Source organism: Aquila chrysaetos, chromosome 1 (assembly GCF_900496995.4).
Source record: "Aquila chrysaetos chrysaetos chromosome 1, bAquChr1.4, whole genome shotgun sequence".
Taxonomy (NCBI): Eukaryota; Metazoa; Chordata; class Aves; order Accipitriformes; family Accipitridae; genus Aquila; species Aquila chrysaetos.
In genome coordinates, this window is record NC_044004.1 from 9801018 (window position 1) to 9821586 (window position 20569).

The 20569-nt window shown below is 43.4% G+C and overlaps 1 protein-coding gene across 5 annotated transcripts; it reads left to right on the top strand.

The window, feature by feature from the left end:
- The first annotated feature begins 1852 nt into the window (after positions 1–1852).
- On the top strand, positions 1853–19637 carry LOC115339115 (E3 ubiquitin-protein ligase RNF4-like). 5 transcript variants are annotated; one of them, XM_030010723.2, is made up of 8 exons: positions 1853–1939; positions 8117–8281; positions 8758–8878; positions 9846–9925; positions 12295–12304; positions 13940–14105; positions 16363–16411; positions 16756–19637. In XM_030010723.2, the coding sequence occupies exons 2-8, from the start codon at positions 8273–8275 to the stop codon at positions 16903–16905; spliced, it is 585 nt and encodes a 194-aa protein (XP_029866583.1). In that variant the 5' UTR covers positions 1853–1939; positions 8117–8272; the 3' UTR covers positions 16906–19637. The 5 variants fall into 5 exon arrangements, with proteins under 5 accessions (XP_029866583.1, XP_029864858.1, XP_040982113.1 ...); XM_030008998.2 differs by lacking the exon at positions 1853–1939 and adding an exon at positions 1946–2056; XM_041126169.1 differs by lacking the exon at positions 1853–1939 and adding an exon at positions 2544–2859.
- Positions 19638–20569: the final 932 nt, after the last annotated feature.

Sequence of the window (20569 nt, forward strand, 5' to 3'; positions counted from 1 at the left end):
CTATACTGGATGTGACGTCCCATGGTATGGAATACCCTGTTGGCCAGTTTGGGTCAGGTGCCCTGGCTGTGTCCTGTGCCAATTTCTTGTGCCCCTCCAGCTTTCTCGCTGGCTGGGCATGAGAAGCTGAAAAATCCTTGACGTTAGTCTAAACACTACTAGCAACAACTGAAAACATCAGTGTTATCAACATTCTTCACATACTGAACTCAAAACATAGCACCGTACCAGCTACTAGGAAGACAGTTAACTCTATCCCAGCTGAAACTAGGACAGTCTTTTAGGAAATGTATCAATATATTCCTATATTGATAGTTTTATATCACTGTAGCCTATTGATTTTTCAGTGATGGCAGGTCTTGCAACAGAATACACAGAATAACATTAAAAATACCACATTCCTCCTGACAAACACAGATAAGTTGATGTTGGAGGCAGTAGATCCTACCCAGAACCACTCTGCCCCTGGCCTCTAGAGCGCCTTGTCTAGTATTCCTTTTCCAGATGTAGCACACAGAAACCTCAGGTGATCCAACACAGAGCCAGCAAAGGTCTGGTAGGACTTGTTAGTGTTATATTACAAAATCAGCTGTAATGCCATTGGAGTCAGGTGAGCTCTGAAGCAATACAGCTGCATTCACACTGCTGCCTCAGCTCGTGTCTGCGGCACAGACCATCCACAACCTGCTTAATCCACACACAGATCACTGAGAGTCAGCAAAGCCTCCACTACACTCATCACCCTTCACGGAAACACAGGTGGATGAATAATTCATGATTCATTCATTTACACATCTGTTACAGTATTTGCAGCCAAGAAGAGGAGGGTAAGTGAAGAAGGGTGACTCTTAAATCATCTAACAAAACAGACTTACAAAGTCAGAGGTTTCACCTGTCTGATCTTAGTGACAGGCTCATTAAGAAACCCCTTTAGTGCCAAAAGCTGCACATTCCAGAGGTCTCTTACTTGTGTAAATGGCCAGACCACAAAAGCCTTCACATGCAACTATGGTGCAACGAGGCCCAGATCACCTAAGGAAGACCAAGGGGTTTCAGCCCTGCCATGAGCATCGGGCACAGGGTGCTCACCCCTCCTGTAAGACAGTCGCTGCTGGGTGGCACTCGGCTCCTTCTTCCAAATCAGGTAACGAGGCAAAGCCCATGCTCAGTGACTGCCTGGCCAGGTAATCCGACCTGCCCTAGAGAGCACAGGTATTTTATTATTCAAATGAAAACAAAGACACAGTTATGTTGGCATGGCAAGCAAAAAAAAAAAAAAAAAAAATAGCTAGTACAAATCGTGAGCACCCTTCACCCAGGGGACGAGAAGGCAAGAAAAGTCACGAGGAAACGCTACAAGTTTATCAGCAACCAGGCAAGCGGCCGGGCATGGGGCAGCAAGATCCAGGAAAGGCCAGACGATCCTTGCATTAAGGCAAAGCACCTGGGGAAAACCCTTTTTGACGGTGAGGCGAGGGCATCGAAAATCCTCTGCGAGTGTCTGTAACGAGTTACACTGAGGATCTGGGCTACTTATGCCGCACAGCCCCCACGCTCACCCCACCTGCCCCCGGCATCACAACGTTGCTGCTTCGGCCGCCCCTTTCGGGGTGCGCCGGGGCCGAACTAACCCTGGGACCGAGGAAGCGTTTCCAAGGGGCAGCCGCCACCCCTGAGGGACGCGGCCCCCCGCCGGGAAGGGCCGGCAGGCCCCGGGCAGCCCCGCACAGGCCGCAAGCCCGCTCCGCCCACAGGCGCCCGCGAAACTACAACTCCCAGCAAGCCCCGGGGCCGGATAAGAGGCGGGCCCGCTCGCCTCACCGCTTCCTAATTGACGTGCTGGACGGCCACTCCGCGAGCCGCAGTATCGCGGTCCCCCCAATGGCGGGAGAGCGGAGGCGGGCGTTGCCCTACGCGGCTGCCGGGCCGGGTGTTGAGGGTGAGCGCTGCAGGCCGAGGGCCTCCGTCGTGGGGGTGGGAGCGGCGGCCGGGAGCCGCACCGGCGCCCCCGGGCCCGCCCTGCCGTTCTGAGGCGCCCGGGGCGGCGGGCTGACAGGTGAGGGGAGGGAGGGGAAGGGGAGAGGGGGGGGAGGGAGGGCAGGAGGGCGGGCAGCCGCGCCCGGCCGTCGTGGGGGAGGGGCGGGCGGGCACTGGGGGGAGACGGGGCTTCTCCCGCCAGTGCGGGGAGCTGGGCCCTGCTTCTCCAGGGCGGGGACGGTGACCCGAGCCCCTTCCCCCGGGCGCGGAGCGGCGGCACGGCCCTGCCCGCCGCTGTGGCGGCCCTGAGGGGCTCCCCCTCAGCCGCCCCCGGCCTGCCCTCGCTCCGCCTGGGGGGCCGTGTCCCGCTTCAACCCCCCCCCCCTCCCCCGGCCGTGTGGTATTTTTATTTTTTTATCTCCGCTGCTCCGGAGGGGATCCGGGGCCTGCGAGCGCCGCTGCCCGGCCCTGAGGGCCGGCCCCTCCTGCTCCCCCCTCCCGGCGGGGGCGGCGGCAGCTCGGAGGTGCGGGGGGGGAGAGCCAGGCCTGGGGCCGTCTTTCTGCCCCCCGTTCCCTGCGGAGGGAGGCGAGGCGGTCCTTGCAGACAGGCTGCTCAGCCGCTTGTGCGGCTCGCTGGGGTCGTGAAGCTGCGTTTGCTGCGAGGGCCGTGGCGAGGGTGTCCTGACGTGGCTGAGGGAGCCAAGTGCTGGAGAAGAGGCGATGGCGTTCCTCCTCTCACACGGAGGGACAGGAGTGGCTCAGTGCGTGCAGTGGATGTAGCTCTGCGTGAGGCTGTTAGCCTGTCCTCCCATTTTGTGTGACAGCAGGAGCGGAGGGAACGCTTCTCTCCTACCTCAGCGTCCCCCTACACCTCCATTACAGGTCGTGAAGAGACTCAACTTCTTTCTCCTTTCTTCTGTATCTGATTTTGGGACTGCTGAAAGTAAGCCGTAGCCTCTCAGAGAAACTGCTGCACATAAGAGCAATGAGGGGCTTTTCGTCCGGCTAGTCTTTATCTTTTTGTGTCGTTTCTGAAATAGGACATCTGACCAATGAAAAGTTTTGGTATGTTTTGTTATGTGGGCATTTTGTTAGCTGCCTTGTTTTGTTTTGGATTTGGGTTTTTTTTATTGTTGTTTTGGATTTGGTTTTTTTTTGTTGTTGTTTTGGTTTGGGTTTTTTTTGTTGTTAGGCTGCTCATAAACATATGTCTTATTTGTCTATATGTGTAGCGGACTGCTTAGAGCAGGCAGGCTGCTATATCTCTACGGTAGGCTGTTTATCTCTCATTTTTACTCTTTTTATAGTGCCTCTCACCAAGCTTTTGTAGTATGGAACTGCTTGACCTAATTTGGATAAAACATGATAGACTCAGCTTCTGTTTTTTTTTCTAAAGTTGGTGTAGTGCATCTGAAAAAATGAGAATGTCTTTAAAGGTACTGGAAATACACATGATACAAAAGTTTGGAAGAGTAAAATGGCAGATTGCTGCTCCCTGTGATAAAAAAAATTTAAGACTAGCACTTTGTGACTGTTATGTACATCTTCTGACCGCAGAAATTTTTTTTATACCGGCTGCATCTTTGATACTGTGTTTCCTGTTTTTAGGAGTGCAAAGAGAGGTCTTAAGAGTAGAAATGAGAAGCAAAGTCTTAAAGGCATAGCGTATCAAGTTTTGACAAACACAGTGTATACTTGTTTTGTCACCTGTGCCTTGCACACCCCAAACATTTAGACTGACATTATTGCTTTCTTCAAGTAGTTACTTTAGTGTATTTGTAATGTTTAGCATGATTATGAAGTGTTAGTGAGACATGGTAAAAATGTTTACTTCTTGCTTAAGCTCATTCGTCTCAATTCATGCTAAGCATGTGGGAGACCTAGACTTTGTTTTCAGAGTGGTGTAAGAAAAGTTTTCGTTTTATGTTGTCCAGAGAATTCATTTTTTTAAATTCTAATTCAGACATGTTAAATTAGGTCAACTTGAACTCAGTGAAAGCATTAACTATAGAGGAAAAAATTTAACAGGAGACTTAAATGATGAGTGTGGGAATCAATATTCTTTTACTCCCACTGTAAACATTCTTAATTTAAATGGCTTTACTTTTATTTTTCTCAAGTATCCACGTGTACAGAGAAAGGTTGGTGGATATAGTCCTTAAAATGCCAGTGAGTTAGCTAGAATAAACCTTGAACTTTGTTGTTACAAGGACAACACTACTTAAGCCTTTGAGAGCACTACATAACAGGAACAATGATTGCATGTGCAGAGAGCGCTCTGCGTATGAGAGGAAGGGGGAGTGGCTTTTGCTGGTACTGTATCGTCCTGCAGCGGTGCAATAAAAGGTCTGTAAAAGTATTTGTTGGCTTGCTAAGTTGATCTCCTAAGTTTTCACATTAAAAAAGTCCTTTTTACTGTTTTTTAAGAACTTAATTCTAGAATTTTGAATTGTTGTCTGAATGCATCTTGCTACAAGTGTAATAGATGAGCTGACTAACAGCTTCAGCTGGAGTTATTTGATGCTTATGGGTTGGGAAGTGGGGGTTGATGCAGTAACTCTATTTGTATTATCCAGTCTTTGTGCTGGGCTTTGTAGTGACAGCTGGAGGAGGAGCATATAGACGTTACAATTTAATTTGGGCTATCTAGTCCTGTATAACAAATCATACTATTAAATGGAGTGGTCATGAGGTTTTGAAAATCTTTAAGGAATTCTTATTGGTGAGTATGTCTTTAAATGTGCAAAACATGGAACTGTTTTGTTTACCTGTGTTCTTGTGCACTACTAACTTGATCTGTGGTATATTCAAGAAAGTAGGCTAGGCTTTATTTTTGCTACCCATTCTTACAGTTCGGGTAATTAATTTTCAGTGAAGTTTCTTGAGTAAGCCAATAACATGTGGGAATCTATAGCCCCCCAGAAGAGGTCTGTTCTTACAAGACAAAAATGTTGCTGGATCATGAGACTCCTTCCATAGCCTTCATAAATTCCAGCAGTCTGATTTTCTTTATAAACATGACTCTCCTGATTTGGGTTGTGTTGATACTGATGAACCTGCCTGTGATGATTTATTTTAAGCTGGTTTTACAGTAATGAGCTTCCCCATGGGTATCCGTTCTCAACTTTCTTCTTCAGAAGAAGCTTCAGAAGAGGTTAAGATTTAAGCCATTAGTACCTAGAACTTGTGCCTTATGTGTACTCTCTGCATTAAGTATAGTATGTCTACTGCCAATGTTGTAAAATTCTGAAAATTAAACCATCTAAATAGCAATGGTGCGCTCTGTCACTTAGTTTGAGAAGTGGCTCTGTCTTGTGTTGCCTTTGAGGTCTGATATTAGATCCTCTGAGACATGTTGTAGTAATCCTATAAATAATCTGTTCCTTGGTATCTTGGTAAAGAAGTGTGTGAATATTTAATGTGGGTAAGGTGTCTTAGCATGACAGGTTTTCTATTGTGTATTACTTTGGTTTTCTTTTCACCATAATTTTCAAATGTAAGGTTTTTTGTTTGTTTTTTTTTTTGTTTGGGGTTTTTTGTTTTTTCTTTTTCTTCTGTGATAGCTCTTCTTTGGCACTTAAGCCACTTGTGGCCGAAGAGCATCTGTGCAACGTTTTATGTTTGGAGTCATCCCAGGTGCTTGCTCCCCCTGTATTTTTAACCCTTTCTAAAGACACTTTGTCAACGTACCATTGCACTGGGGTGTATTCATTGTTAAATCTGAAAAGCAGTGGGTCTTGTGAAACCTTCTGGGTGTCTTACATATGAAACCGTGCTGTCTAGTGGAGACACCAGGCTTGGGTTTTGCTGTCTTTCAGCAATGCAGATACATCAGTATATCAGATTGCTCTAAAAGGTTCTATTTTAAAACAACTATCAATTTGTAATTTAAAATAAGCTTATATAAAGTTTATTTCTTAGAATCCTCAGATGTCTGTACCAACTAACATTTCCCAGGTTTTTAATGTCCAAGTATTTTTTCCAGTTCCATATCTGAGGGGAATCAAGGCAAATGTCTCTTGGCTTTCTTGATGAAATAAACTTTTAAAGAATCTAATGGCATAACTTCTTAATATACCTCATATGTTGCTCACATCTTGTTCATCCTCCTGCTGTGTGTGGAAAACTGCTTTGCCTAAGTTATTTTCCATTTCAGTTGTAGCTGTTAGATGAAGATGGTAGCTTGTCTTGGAGCAACTAGGTGGAAAGAGCAGATGTGCTAGGTTTAGGGATGATTATCTCCCTTGCCCCATCCCTCATCCCTTGTGCTGTGTGTCCTCCTTGCTTCACCTCCCTCTTCCCCTTGTCTCCTAAAATCTCCAAACCCATGAATAATAATCATGTGGAATGAGAAACTCCTATAGAACCTAGAAAATGTGCTCACAGAACAGTCTCTCCAGTTTGTTTCGTATGAGTGCGGAATTAGGCATGGTCTTCTTCTAAAAGTTCTTTCTAAAAGTTCTATTCCAAACAAAACAGTGGAGTGAGTAAAATAGGATCTTCCCAAGAATGTTGATAGGGTTGGCAGAAGAGCTTGCTTTCTTAACAAGTGAAATGAAATCTAGACTTTAAGAAACAGTGGGGTGAAGTGTGCAAAGAGAACTCACGTTACCTGGACACGGAATGTTACAAAAATGGTTGTGTGGGAGAGTCCTGTGCTGAGGAAGCATGAGACTGAAAGTCAGTTCCCAGCTTTCCCTGGTAGGGAGCAAACTTTGAGCCTTAGTCTTCTGTGTCCCAGGTGAGAACATAAGGCTGTTGCTCACATCTGCAAGAAAAACTCTTGAAAACCTATACACCTGTAAGCTTAGATTTTTTTTAAAAAAATCTTAAAATTATCAAAATTTATTAGGTTCATATTGGGAGAGGGAGTTATGCATAACAGCTCTGAAAATTTCATCTACTGTGACCAGAATCTGCCTGTGGGCTCACTGATCATTAAGTCTGGCATATATTAAGTAGTCCAAGTCCAAAAAAAAATAAAAAAAAAAAGGTTGACTTTAATTTTGGCTCTTGCAATCCAGTGTCAATTTTAAAATGAAAAAAAGGGAGAAAATTGATGAGTGGCGTTTTGCATTGCTTAAGACTGTGCATAAATATATGTTTGGGCTTAGTAAAAGTACTAAATTTAGTGTAAGCATTTTACTTGAGCATGTTTTGTTTTAATAATGTCACAATGCAGTATTAATGGGTCTCTTAAGAAAATAAGTGATTGAAGAAATGCAGAGAAAAAGTTTACGAGGAAAAAAATCAGTCAGGCTTCCTTTAACTCAAGGTTATGATTGACTACTAGTGCCGTTCCATCCCACTGCATGGTCTCCATGTTGCTTAATCCGAGAACAGGTTAGTAGTGTGTGTGCTGGTCTTTGCAGCATAAATCAAGGTCAGTATTGGAAAGACGATTCTGCAGTTCTTGTTCAAGGTAACTGTTCTTTTCCTGGTCCCTCCACTGTGTCCCCCCTCAGCTCCTCATTGTGTGTTGGACACATGATAATTCTACCATGAGCAAACTTTAAGATGTGAACTTCAGTACCATGTCAGCTACTCATAACTGGCTTTACGCTTTTCACCTCTTTCAACTTAACAGTTCACTGTCTGGTGGGTAGGGGCATATATGCATGTACTGCTACCAGACAGTAGCTACTGTAAACTCGTATTCTCTTGCAGATCTGTGAGTGAGAAGTTGCTCTGCTCCACTTGCTTTACATTCCTCTCAAGCTGTTCAGTTCCCACCTGTTGGAATCTGGAGGAGGACTAGAGAACTGCTTATCTGGAATTTTTTGTTCTCTGAAGATGGCTGCTTATGAGACAATTCCCTGTGATTCCTGCCCACACACAAACACTGCCTCGAGAGTCCATCCGTTGCTTTCAGTTCAACTGAATTGGGATTCCTTAGTATTTTTCTAGTCAGCTAACTAACAAGCTTATTCTGGGGTTTACCTTAGGAGATGGGCAAGAGGAACTGAGGCTTCAGGCCCAGCTGTGGGTGTCCGAGGCTCAATGACCAAACTCTGGGACTTCTTCTCTTCTAGCTTTGGACAGAAACTGGTGATTCAGGAATAGGAATCTTGGAGAGGGGGGGTGTATTTGAGAGAACAAGCATTACACAGGGGTGATCTTCTCTCTTCTTTTCTTACAGGGTTGGAAGAACATCGTTCTCAGACCCTGAGAAATCTGGACTTTTTTAACAGTGTGCTACCTAAAGGAATATAAGGAGTTGATACTTGCAGCTTCCTTGCAATTAATTTTTTGGTATTTGTACCTCTCTTTCTGTGGTTTTAGATCAAGAAACGCCATGAGCACAGTAAGTGTTTCACTACTTGATGCCAACCTGATTCGTAAAACCTGTTGTTTATGGTACCTCTATAAATGTTGTTAAGAGTTTGTGGTAAACATGGTGGAACAGAAGCGTATAAAAACCTCATGTAACTTCATGTTGTGTGATACTTAAGATTTTTCATCTCTCTAGGTGCTAGCAGTAGTTCAGAAGTGCTTACAATGTGAGCAGAAACCTGACATAATTGTGAACTAGTCTTCTCACTTGCAAACCCTCACGATATGTTTTTGCTTTGTGACCCAGCTGGCAAGAGGTCTGGGGTGATTTCTTTTCCGTGATGCGACACGTTCGCGTAGGGGTGACCCATACCACCGTTTGATGCATATGACAGCCTTTCCGGGGAGGGTTTTGTGTATCCCCGTGTGCTTTCGACGGTGCTGCAAAGACAAGGGCCACATTAATATTCCTCTTAAAGAAGGTGCTAAGGCTTTGTTCTCCCTTAGACTCAACGAAAGCGCCGTGGAGGAGCAGTTAATTCTAGGCAAGCTCGGAAACGAAACAGGTTGATGGCTTCAACCACAGAAATGGCTTCAGAAGCAGAGCCAATAGAACTTGAAGAAAGTGGTAAGCTTTCTTTTCAACTTGGTAAGAACACAAATTGCTTCTGGAGGGTTGGGTTCCCACTGAACGTGTGGGTTTTTTTCCTGTTTCTAGGCCTTTTACTGGGGAGGAAGAGAAAGCTCTTCTTTTAAAAAGCATCTAGTATGGCACCTGTAAACAACAAGCCTACTGAGAGCTGTTGTAGTTTGTTACTGGGATGCGATACATTCAGCCCTGGTGATAGATGAGTTGTGTGGGAAAGGTACTTGAGTGCAGGTCAAACATCTGAGTGTCCAGTCTGACGAGCTGCGAGTCACTGCAGCTGCCGCTGGAGACAGTGGCAAACTAAGTTTGGGAACTCCCAAGTTTTAAGAAGATACCGAGACGTTTGTTGTTAGTTGTGCCTTGTCCCTCAAGGGAGAGGCAGTACTTGGTCAGTCCTTTTCTGGAAAAAGTATCAGAACTTCAAAAGCCTCCTTGACCTCCTAAATAGATATCTAAATTGCCACCTGGAATCCTAGGAAAGATTAAAAGTAATTGTTGGCCTCCAGGCAATTAATTATAGGGCTTTTCCAGTATTTGCTGTGCATTTGACTAAGAAAGGTTGGAAGAGACATGAGACAGGAACATTTACAGCAAGGGACTGTAAAATTATTATATCCTCTATGATTCGTGTTTTATGGTGTGTGCTAAACGTTCTGCAATGTTAGATGAATAATCTGTTGCTGTGTACCTCCCGCAGGCTGTTGTCCTACAACAGAACTGTATGAGGAGCTCAGCCGCTGTTCCTCTTGCATTGCAACTTGCAGAGGGCAGCGTGGTAATGCTCTGTGTGGACTCCTGAGGGCAAAGCTTGAGTGAAATGTTGGCTATGTTGCTGCAGGGGAGAGGGATAGGGCAAGGTTGAATCATACCTCAGCCTCTTACATAGTGGCAGGCAATTTTACTGCTCTTCCATCTCTGATCTTGTCTCTAATGTTCTGTTTTTAAGCTGGTGAGGAAGTAGTAGATCTCACATGTGAATCTTCTGATCCTGTAGTCGTTGATCTAACTCACAATGATTCTGTTGTGGTAAGTAGTGAATAGCACGCTTATCTAAATCTTGTGGTCACATTAGGTTTGTGTTGTGCTCCCTGATAGAATCTGACTTCAAGGATAAGTTTTAAGTTCAAAGTTGACTTGTCGTGGCATGAAAGCCACGCGTTACAGGTCAACAGAGAAGCTGCTCTGGAGCTGGAGCTTAGCAAAGCCCTTCTTGGGCACTGCAATACCGCCCTGTTTTCCCAGACTGTTGTGAATGTGCGTGGGTACTTTTCTTGAAGAATTTCTGGTTAAATGTCTGTACAAAAAACGTAACCAGTTTAAGCAGTCTAGAGGTGATCCTGTGCCTCCTCGTTGCGCAGACACGGTGATGAACGCATTTCAGGTATGACGTTCTTTAAGGATGTAGACCCCTCGTTCACTAAGTGTTAGTCTAAGGATCAGAGGAAGTCTGGTATACTCGTCATGGCACAGTCACGAATGTTGATGAAGAACCCTACAGATAAGTACTAAGCTTGAGGAATGTGGAAGACCGAATGCTAAGGCATGGAAGAATTCTGTTGAAATGCGTATCTGACCTCTATTTGAAGATCTGTACAGTAAAAGGCAGCGGATGTCATGAATGCAGAAGTAAAACTTAATCCTTACGAGGTTTGGGTTTGGGTCATAGTTTACCAAGGCCTTAGATATTCAAAAAGTCATCGTCTGGGCTTGTCTTCTGGCATGTCCATAAGTAGCCTGACTTAAAGGGTTAAAACACGGCTTTGATTTGCCACTTTAGACAGGGTTCCCGTTCAACCCCAAATGGGCCTATGAATGCATCAAGGTCCATGAGTGTCACTTCCCGATAGTGGAAGAGTAATCTAAAATAGCTTGCTGCTCCAGCACTTGGGGAGAATACATACCCGTGATGGCTACTGTAACGTAAGGAGATGGAATTTCAAGCTGAAGCTATGATAGCTGTATCAAAGCTATAGGCGAATGACTTAACTAAAAGCGAAGGAGGTAACAGTCAGTCTTTGACTTCACAAATATGAAGTGTTTAGCTGCAACGTCAGTTGAAGGTACTCCTGTCGGAGAGATGCCAAGCGCAACTGTAGCTGACCGTGGTACAAACTAGTTCTGGTTTTGGCTGGGATAGAGTTAATTGTCTTCCTAGTAGCTGGTATAGTGCTATGGTTTGGGTTCAGTGTGAGAAGAATGTTGATAACACCCTGACGTTTTCAGTTGTTGCCAAGTAGCGTTTAGTCTAAAGTCAGGGCTTTTTCAGCTTCTGATGCCCAGCCAGCGAGAAGGCTGGAGGGGCACAGGGAGTTGGGAGGGGACACAGCCAGGGCAGCTGACCCAAAGTGGCCAAAGGGGTGTTCCATACCATGTGACGTCATGCCCAGTATATAAACTGGGGGGAGTGGGGCTGGGAGGGATCGCTGCTCGGGAACTAACTGGTCATCGGTCGGTGGGTGGTGAGCAATTGCACTGGGCGTCACCTGTATATTCTAATCCTTTTAGTATTGCTGTTGTCATTTTATTAGTGTTATCATTACTAGTTTCTTCCTTTCTGTTCTATTAAACTGTTCTTATCGCACGAGTTTTACTTTTCTTCCCCCCCCCCCCATTCTCTCCCCCATCCCACTGGGTTGAGGGGGAGTGAGTGAGCGGCTGTGTGGTGCTTAGTTGCTGGCTGGGGTTAAACCACAAGTTTATTACTCCAAGAAGTCTTTAAGAAATCTGCTTTTTTTACTGCTATTTTTAAAGCTAGAATAGTATTGGATCCAGTCCACAGTGTAGTTGATAACCTCAGTTCTGGGATGCCACTGCTGCTGTGCAAACCTGAAACAAGCGGCAGGAATAGCAGGGGGATATCTCCTGCTGGGATTGTTCCTGAGCCCTTTGCAAAGGAACGGCCTCAAACTTTGCGACATCGTCCGCATTGCCCCAGCTCTAGTTCCAGCAAAGACAATAGTGGGTTTGGGTCTGGGATTTTTTTCTCCAGCAGCTGTTAATCTAATATGAAGCGTTTATGGCTATCACACCTGAATTGGCCTGTTTGGGGGGAGGGAGAGGGAAAGAATGTCCTCCAGCCTAAATCGGATTAGGGTCCTGAAACTGGGCAGCAGGGAGAAGGGTGTTCAGGTGGTTCGTAAGCTGCCTCCATTTCTATCCCTTTGCAGCAGCGTGAGCAGAACCAGAAGCAACCCCTTCGTTATTTTCAGAGCAGCAGCTAATTTACTACTACTTCTAACATTCTTCATCAAAATAAGAGAGTGATATCCTACTCTTCTTAGCTTGTGTCGTTGTAATTGCTTAGCTTGTCTGGCATTTGTATGTAACGCTAGAGGTGCATGCCAAAGTCTAATTGTATTTTCTTTTCTCTCCCTTCCCACACGTGTTGATGCAAGATTGTCGAAGGTAAGTTGACGTTTTACAATTGATAATGGAATTGGCCTAAACTTAAATTTTATTTTTGTCTTTTCCAAAGAACCTGGGCAGCATGGATTGAAACTGCATTTACCAAAAGACAAAGCACAGTGCTAAAGTATCTGGCTGTCCAGTGTCTCAGAGAACGGATCCAATCTGTGTTTGATGGTCGCTATCGGAGGTTGTAGAAAGTATCTGAAATGGGTCAAAGCTGCTCAAAATACTTTCTTCTTATTTTCCAAATACAGAATTTCTGTAAGCCCAAAGTTGATGATAATTTTAATTAGCACTGGAATACCTGCTTTGAATAAAGGAAATGTCGGAAGATTTTTTTTTTTTAGCCTTTATTGCCGTGAAGGAACTAAGTAAGAATGTTATTTGTGGTCATAGTATTCTCTTTCATTCTCTAATCTAACATGCCTCAAATTTAGTACTGAGAAGCATTAACAAGTGTGGAGGTTTTTTTCTACTTTAGGTCTTTAATAGTTATAGGTATAAAGAAGTTAATCGTTTACAGCTTTCAGACCTTGTTCTGATTATAACATCTGAGATGTATTAGTATGTTGTTAGCTGCTTACTTTAGAATGTAATCTATTCTGTGCTCTGAATGAAGCAAAAGCAATTAAATACTTGCAATAACAGTTGTAGCTGAATACTTATGCAGGAAGGAACTTTAATTTTGTGGCTGTTTATGCAATCTTAATTCATTAGTGCTTGATTATTGTTACATGTACACTGGAGTTCCAGAGATAATTATTGCATGTGGTTTCTAATTGTTAAAAAACAAACAGTAGTTCTTTAACCTTTGGATGTTAGAGGCCAGGAATTAAAAAAATTGTTATGTCCTTTTATCTTGAGCAATATAAGTCCATTTTCAAGTTTCCTTAACTCAGGAGGAAGATGATGAAAATGTCTAAAGAGACATTACTTAAAGTATTTTTATAATTTCCCAGTACTGTTCTTAAAAAGATTCATTTTATAGGAAGTGCTTTTGGGTGGGGACGTTTGGTTAAGCACAGACAAAAAGAGTGGAATAGTTTAGCATCATACCTGGCTAGAGCACTGAGGAACCACAGCAGCTCCATAATTTACTTTTTTAGTTTTAAGCATCTCTTCCATCACTTCTGAAGCTTTCTGAACAAAGCACTCTGTTTTACCAGGCCTTTTGTTGTGTATGTGCTACCTTGCTGTGCTACTTGGAAACTTCAGTCCCCTCTCTCTCTGGTATCACACAGCAATTGTTGCAAGTCCTCAATGTAATAGCATAGCATTCTTTTGTTAGTACGAATTGGGAGAGCTGGCTTCCCTTTATAGGGGAGATCTATTCACCAGTAGTATAACTATATGAAACTTAGGACACCGAGAATCTTTAAGATCATGTTTTAGCTGTTTGTAGGGTGAAAAGAGCAAATGTTTTGTGTTGATACATAGCAGAATATTCACAATGTCTGGAAGTGTTCAGCCTTAAACTAATTTCCTAAATATTAAGATTGCTTTTAACCCAGCTGACTATTGTCCCTTCAAATTATGAGCCGTTATACTCTATTTACAGTCATGCATTTCAAGGATAGTTCCAGGGAGAGAGATAGATATAAAAATATTGAACTTATGAAAATTAAATTACAGAGAATCAGCGACAAAGGAGAAATCTCAGACTAAGAAGCCAGCGACAGTCGGACAGCTGTGTACTGAGTAGCGATGATGAAGATGAAACAAGAGATAATGATGTGTATGTGACAGATAAAGTATCTCGAGAATTGGGACCACTGGAAGATGAAACTGCAAGTTCTAAGTATGTATGCCCTATGACCTACCAAACACTGAATTTTGCTTTTCGTATACATACAGGACCAAGTTATATTGTTATAGCCTGGCTTATCTTTGCAGTCTGAACTTTCTCTAGTTAATTCCCTCTTTCAGTGAGTACAACATCACATTTCACATGATGACCAAATGATACTGTTTGCACTTTAGGATAAAATGCCAGCCCAAGCCAGATGTACAACTTTGCTGCAGCCTTAAAGATGGGGGGGAGGTATGGCAAGGAGGGAGGATTAGTCACAGGCCATAGCTCATAATGTATTGCATTTACTTTGCATGCAAAGCTCTAGTAGTGATGTTAGATATGGAAATGTTTTCACTGGTGTCGATGAGGCTTGGTATCAACGAGACCGGCAGGCAGCAGCCTGGCAAATTCCTGTAAAAACTATTATTCATTCACTGCTTTTCTATACGCTGTGCCAGTTAACTGCCTTTTTCTGTCAGAGCAGAGTAACTGTTCTTCCAAGGTATACTTGCAAGGCGATAGTGGAGGTAGTACTGTTATGGTCAGGTTTTGTTCTGTCCCATGTATGTCATGGAGCTCTGATACGCTTGTATGTGAGACGGCGATCTCGCTGTTCAGGTCAGGTGCCTGCACAGTGAAGACCCCATTCTGCAGAGAAACAGTAAACTCCTGCTATAGGAGCACTCCATTATGTTAAGAAAGATGCAATGTATTAGACTAATCAAATGAAATCAGGTGTCCATGTGACTAAGGAAGACAAAGAACATTAGAATTGTGGTATAAACATTTTTTTGAAGTGTTTGGGGGCAAAAATACAGGTTTTAATTAAGCTGGTGTGCTTTGAGCCTTTTAGATTACTGGAGGGCAATGTAGGAGAGAACTTGAGTATGGAAATTTCCGGTGTCAGGTCTTAAATATGCCACCTAAAGGGTTAATGCTATTTTAAAACATAGTGCATTTTGCCAAGGGATTTGTAGATTTTTTTAAAATTCTGGTTGTTAAGTATGTAGGTGAATAAATCCCACTGATTAGTTAATATAAAAAAGTAATATTTTGTTCCTTCAATCTCAAGCTTCTCTGTTAAAGCATGTGCCTTCCTGCTCTGTTTTTGTAAGGCTGAAACAACTCAGTCCTGCAGTATTTAACATTGACAAAAAGGTACTGATGCTGGAGATTGCCACAGAGCTGTCTACAGTGTTACTCTGTAGTGTTAGACTACTCTTGCTTATATGAAGGTTATCATCAAGTGTAATTAATTACTGAGTTGGTATTATAGCTGCTGCATAAAGAGTTTGAGTAGTAAAAATGGGAGAATTAATGGAGTTAAATTATGTATGTGAATCTAGGGATAGACGTTAGTAGTGCTCACTGCTTGAATTCACGATTATGGATAAGGGATATCTCATGCTTTCTGTTTAATAAATTACAAACTGTTGCTTAGCATGGGTGGTGACATAATAAAGCCAAGTGTTTATGGTAAGGACTTATGAAAGCAGCTTACTGTGATCATTTAAAATAGAGATTAATTTGTAAATAAAAGCAGCAGAAAGCTCTTTTTCTTGCTGATAGAGAATATTATTTGGCACTTATGGTATGATGTGTTCCTTATGCAGAATAGCTATGTCGGTTACTAAGTGTGCGTGCAATACAGCTGTCCTGGAGGCTGAAGACAGGAGAAGTACATCTGTAACTGCAGCTTGGTAACCCACTGAGTTGGTCAGAAATAGAAAGTTTAGAAATTTATATTTCTTCATGTTAGTTTGTTCCTGCCCTACGCTTTATAAGGAAGGAGTTCCTGGTATGAATATGTTACTGGGCTGGGATGTTGCCCTAAATTAGAATAGGGGATGTTTTAAGTTCTGACAACCTCTTTCACTTCTAGAATGAATAGTTTCCAAAGGACAGCTAGACGCTTTTGTTACAAAACTCTTGGGTTTGTCCTGTGGAAGACGAAGACTGCCATACGTATACTGCACAGCGCTGTAGAGTGCTGTTATTTCTAATAACAGAGCAGGGTGACTGACTGCATCCTCCCCTAATGAAAACCAAGATGCTGTTTCCTTTGGGTGAGGGAGACCCTAACTGCTTAATAAATGCAGCAGCTTGAGCGAGGTAAAGGTACGCAGGGATGTTCAGATGAAATGCATCACGGCTGGTCTGTGCAGTCGGATGATTACGTGACGTTTTATGTATTGGTAACCCTCAGCGCACGGTGAAATTAATGGATGCATGTTCTTTCTGGTTTTGTTCTCTCTACCGCAAGGCCGACTGGTACCGTTAGCTGTCCGATTTGCATGGATGGCTACTCAGAGGTAAGGATCCCCATGTTGTCGTTGTTTCTTTTTTGTCGGAGGGAGAGCGGGGCAGAGGGTGAGCTGTGCAACTCTGTTGGGTTACGTGGGAGGCTACAGGCAGCTGGCTTGAAGTACAGACCTTGGTTTGCCGGTGAACCTAGCTTGTAACCCAAAGTCGTTGGTAGTGTGTACGTAGAGGGCGCAATGCTTTCCAAGATGGCCCTGGGAGATCTTTGGGTTCCTTATAATTCAAGTAGTCATGTACCGTTTCCAGATACTCCAAGTCCTATTTGCCTGGTGCCAGTAGACCAGCAAAGCTGAATTCTTTCCCCCACATACCGTTGTGGCTTCTTTTCTTCCAGATTGTGCAAAGCGGACGACTGATCGTGTCAACTAAATGCGGCCATGTCTTCTGCAGCCAGTGCCTCCGTGATTCCCTTAGGAACGCCAACTCTTGCCCAACCTGCAGGAAGAAACTCACTCACAGACAGTATCATCCCATTTATATATGAGTACTTCTCTTTCTCAGGACAGACTCAGCAGGATTTTGGGGGAAAATGTCATGTTTTCAGTGCTCTGAAGATTTAAAGAGCAGCAGGTTGTCCACAGATCCAAATAAAACGGATTCTTTTTGGGTTTTGGAGAATAACTTGTACGTATATAGACAGCTTTTTCTATGGTCCAAGCTGCTTCTTGTTATGTCCCTGGTTATGATGTTAAATTTGTGACTGTCTCTAAAGTAGACCAGCAGCCTATATCAGAAAGGAAGCAGCGAATCCATTTCCTTCTACTTTTTTTAATGCTTAAATAAGAGGGGTCTGAATATTTTGTTATTTCTTACTCTTTAAATTATTCCCACTGTCGCGTACAGGTATGGAATAGTTACCTTTCAAAATACAGATGACCAATTTGCCGTTTCATTACACTTTTGTTTTTATCCTGTGAGAAGCTCATGACTACATTGCTTTCTGCCATACCATCTTTGCCCAAGTGGAATAAGTTGTAACGATGGATCGTTTTATCACAAATCCATATTAAATTGACAGCCAAGGTCATGCAATAGAATAACCTGCTGTTAACCAGCAATCAGGTGTTTTAAGCAGAAGGCTTGAACATGTAGATGTCTTTATGAACTCCATGAGATCTAAAGTGTGTAGACAAATTGCAACATGTACAATGTGAAATTGCTTCTTTGAATGTTTTAACTGCCAAGAATTCCTGTATTTGAATCGCAACACTGATTTTATTTTCCGAGGTGATGAGATGGTCTCTTGGGTTTACTACTGTTCTATAGCGTGCTCTCCTGATCACTAAGGAGAATGTAGTCTTCTCTAAGGCTTGCTAGTGATGAATAAGCAGCAAACTGTATGCTGTCCTCTTGTCAGCTGAATACCAAACTACCTGCAGATCTTCTTACTGTATCAAGCGCACCCAGCGTAATGCTTCAAGTTCAGCGCGTTCACTTGGCTGTTCTCTTCTGTTGTTGACACGTGACTGGTTTTAGCCTGGTGCGTTGGATTAATAATTCAATAATTGTGTTGCCACAGCTTTAGGAAGTGGAGGCTTTAAAAGATGTGTTTGGTAGCAATCTTGACTTGGTAGCTTTTTGAGAGAGAACTTTAATCTCTCTTTGCCCTGAGGGTTGTCCAGCTTTCTTTAAACGTGTTTTTAGAAAAGAAGACAACTCGGATACATGTCCAGGGTGAGAGAATTCCTCTATTTAAGGAAGGCAGGAATACACAGGTTTATGCACCGTTATCCAGTCACTTCCCCCCCCCCCCCCCCCCCTCCCCGAGTGAGTTATGAATGTCTGCTTTAAACCTGTTATAGCTAAAATCTGCAAGCTGATGTGGAATCCCCGATGAGCTGATACAAACAGGATTACAGTAATTAAATGTAGATGAGATGATTAAAACCAGTACTTTATGATCCACATCTGCAGTAGCTCCATCTATGAAAAAGTCCAAAATGGAACTCGGACAACTTCTGGCAGTTGGTTGATTATGAAAACCATTAGAAGCACCATTCTGTGCTCCGGTGCAGCACAACTGCAGGATGTGTTTAGTTAACATTGATACCTGATGTGTCTTTGCTAACCTGTCCTAGGGGTCTGTAGGAAGCCTTTAACAAAAGCAGCTCTTCTAATTAGCTGTCTCAAGTTCTGTATTGAAGATTGCAACCCAAAAGTAAAGATGTTTTTTATTAGGATGTTTAGGGATGTTTCTGGATGTAGTACTACAGAGTTTTGTTCCATAAAGGCTGGCTTAAGAAATGCAGTACCTTCCCCACCCTGGTTTGGAATAGCTTTGGTTCAGCGCTGTTATCAGGAATATGCAGTTTCTGCATAGTGGCAGTCTGGTAACTGCTAAAAAGTTACACGCGTTTAGTTACCGTGTGCTCCCATTGGTAATGTAAACTACAAGCAAGGACGACAGCAGTCTTAGGGTAGTGCGGTGAGAACAACGGCTGGCACTGGTGTCCCAAGAAGCAGGTAGCTGATGAAACAATTCTAAAGATTGTTTAAAGCATTAATTGCAAGAAGAGAAGCAGCCCAACATGAAAACTGTCAAGATACTTAAGGGCCACAGAAACAGCTTTCTCCCTGTAGCTTAACAGAGAAGAAAAGAAAAAAGAAAACCAACAAAACAAAAGTCTGGCCGGTTTTCCTTGGGTAGCTACTGTGCAAGAGGGACAGTAAAAAGAGGATTTAAGGGATTACCTCTGGGCATAAGGGCGAGTCACGTATTCGTGCATCTTTCACAGTGTACTAGCCATAGCCTAAAATGACTTTGCACAACTCCCTCCGTGTAAATATCACTCTATAGTTTGTGTCTCAATAAATAGATCTAATTGAAATTTAGGTATCACAAACTATATAATATTTAACAAAAAAGTTTTTAGCTTTTGTGTACCCTGTGAAGTGCCACAAATGTTGTGCATCTCAAGATGAATTTTAGGTCTCCGTACATGGAAGAATACTAAATTGCATTACATGCTCTTTTTGGGGGAAGAAAAAAAAAATGAAACCCCAATATATTTGAGTTCCAGTGATGTTTAACATTGGCAAGAAGTGATAGATAATATAAAGATTTTTTTCATTATGTAAATGTATGTCTTGTTGTATATAGTTCAATTTTTCCTGTATTTAATTGTATTCATGTCTGTCTGTCCCATCTATGTTGGACTCTGCTGGTAGGCAAACAGTTCTTTTAACAGGTGGAAATAAAACTATCGATTTGATCAATCAGAAGCGCTCGTTCTTTTAATCGCACTGTATTAATTGATCTGGGGTGGGGGGCGGGAAATCCCAAATGCCCAAACCTTTCAGTTCTTTTGGCCGTTGTGCGTTGTATGGGGAAAAGGAGAGCAGTGCTGCCTGGGGCAGGAGTGATGAGGGGGTGACAGGGCGCAGTCCTGCTCGAGACTGGGCGAGCGGGGGGGTGCAGAGGTGGGCTCGTGGGTGGGGGGAGCCCGGGAGCCAGCGGCAGAGAGCGCTCGCTTTAAAGGGTGGCGGGGTGTTGGGGTATCTCCCTGCTGTTACGTTGCTGACGAAGCTCACGTTGCCTGTTGCGTGCGTGTGTCGTGTAGGAAGCACCGTGCTGGAGAGAGGGCGAGGAGGAATGCTGAGGCATTGTGCCTGTGGCCAGGCACATAGTGCTTTGAAAGACGCCTTAAAGCAAGCTTATTTTATCTCTTCTCCAAATAACGTGCTGTTGCCGTGAAGTTCCTTTCTTTCCCTCTTACTTGCCTTTCTTGCTCATTTTTAATGAAGTTTCTCCACATTAAGGAGAAGGGAAAGAAAGTTTCTATTCAGGCAGGCCATTTAGGTATGTGTGTCAAGCAACTGAAGCAGCATGTTCACCGGGATTGTGTCCCTATGCAAGTGCGCTACATCAGAGGTCTACTTGAAATCTTATTTATTCAATCGGTCTTAGAACAAGTGTTTTATGAGGGCTCTGAACAGCTGCTGTGTGAGTAGATGTGTTCTTCGGAATTATGTTGCTGCTAATAGCACTCATTATTAAGTGTGTATGTTTTCTGCTGATCGTTGTTTGCGGCAGACTGACGCCTTTCTGCATCTTCTGGTTGCGTTGTTCTTCCCTACCCTCTCTGCCCTAGTTCTGGCTATGCTGGGAAACAGCTTTGCTTTCTGGAAGGAAGGGGGCTACCTGCTAT

What these genes read in the sequence shown, in the direction of transcription:
- LOC115339115 (XM_030010723.2), top strand. An exon ending in GATGAAACTGCAAGTTCTAA is followed by an intron (nt 14,106 to 16,362) that starts GTATGTATGCCC and finishes CTCTACCGCAAG; the next exon opens with GCCGACTGGTACCGTTAGCT. An exon ending in GCATGGATGGCTACTCAGAG is followed by an intron (nt 16,412 to 16,755) that starts GTAAGGATCCCC and finishes CTTTTCTTCCAG; the next exon opens with ATTGTGCAAAGCGGACGACT.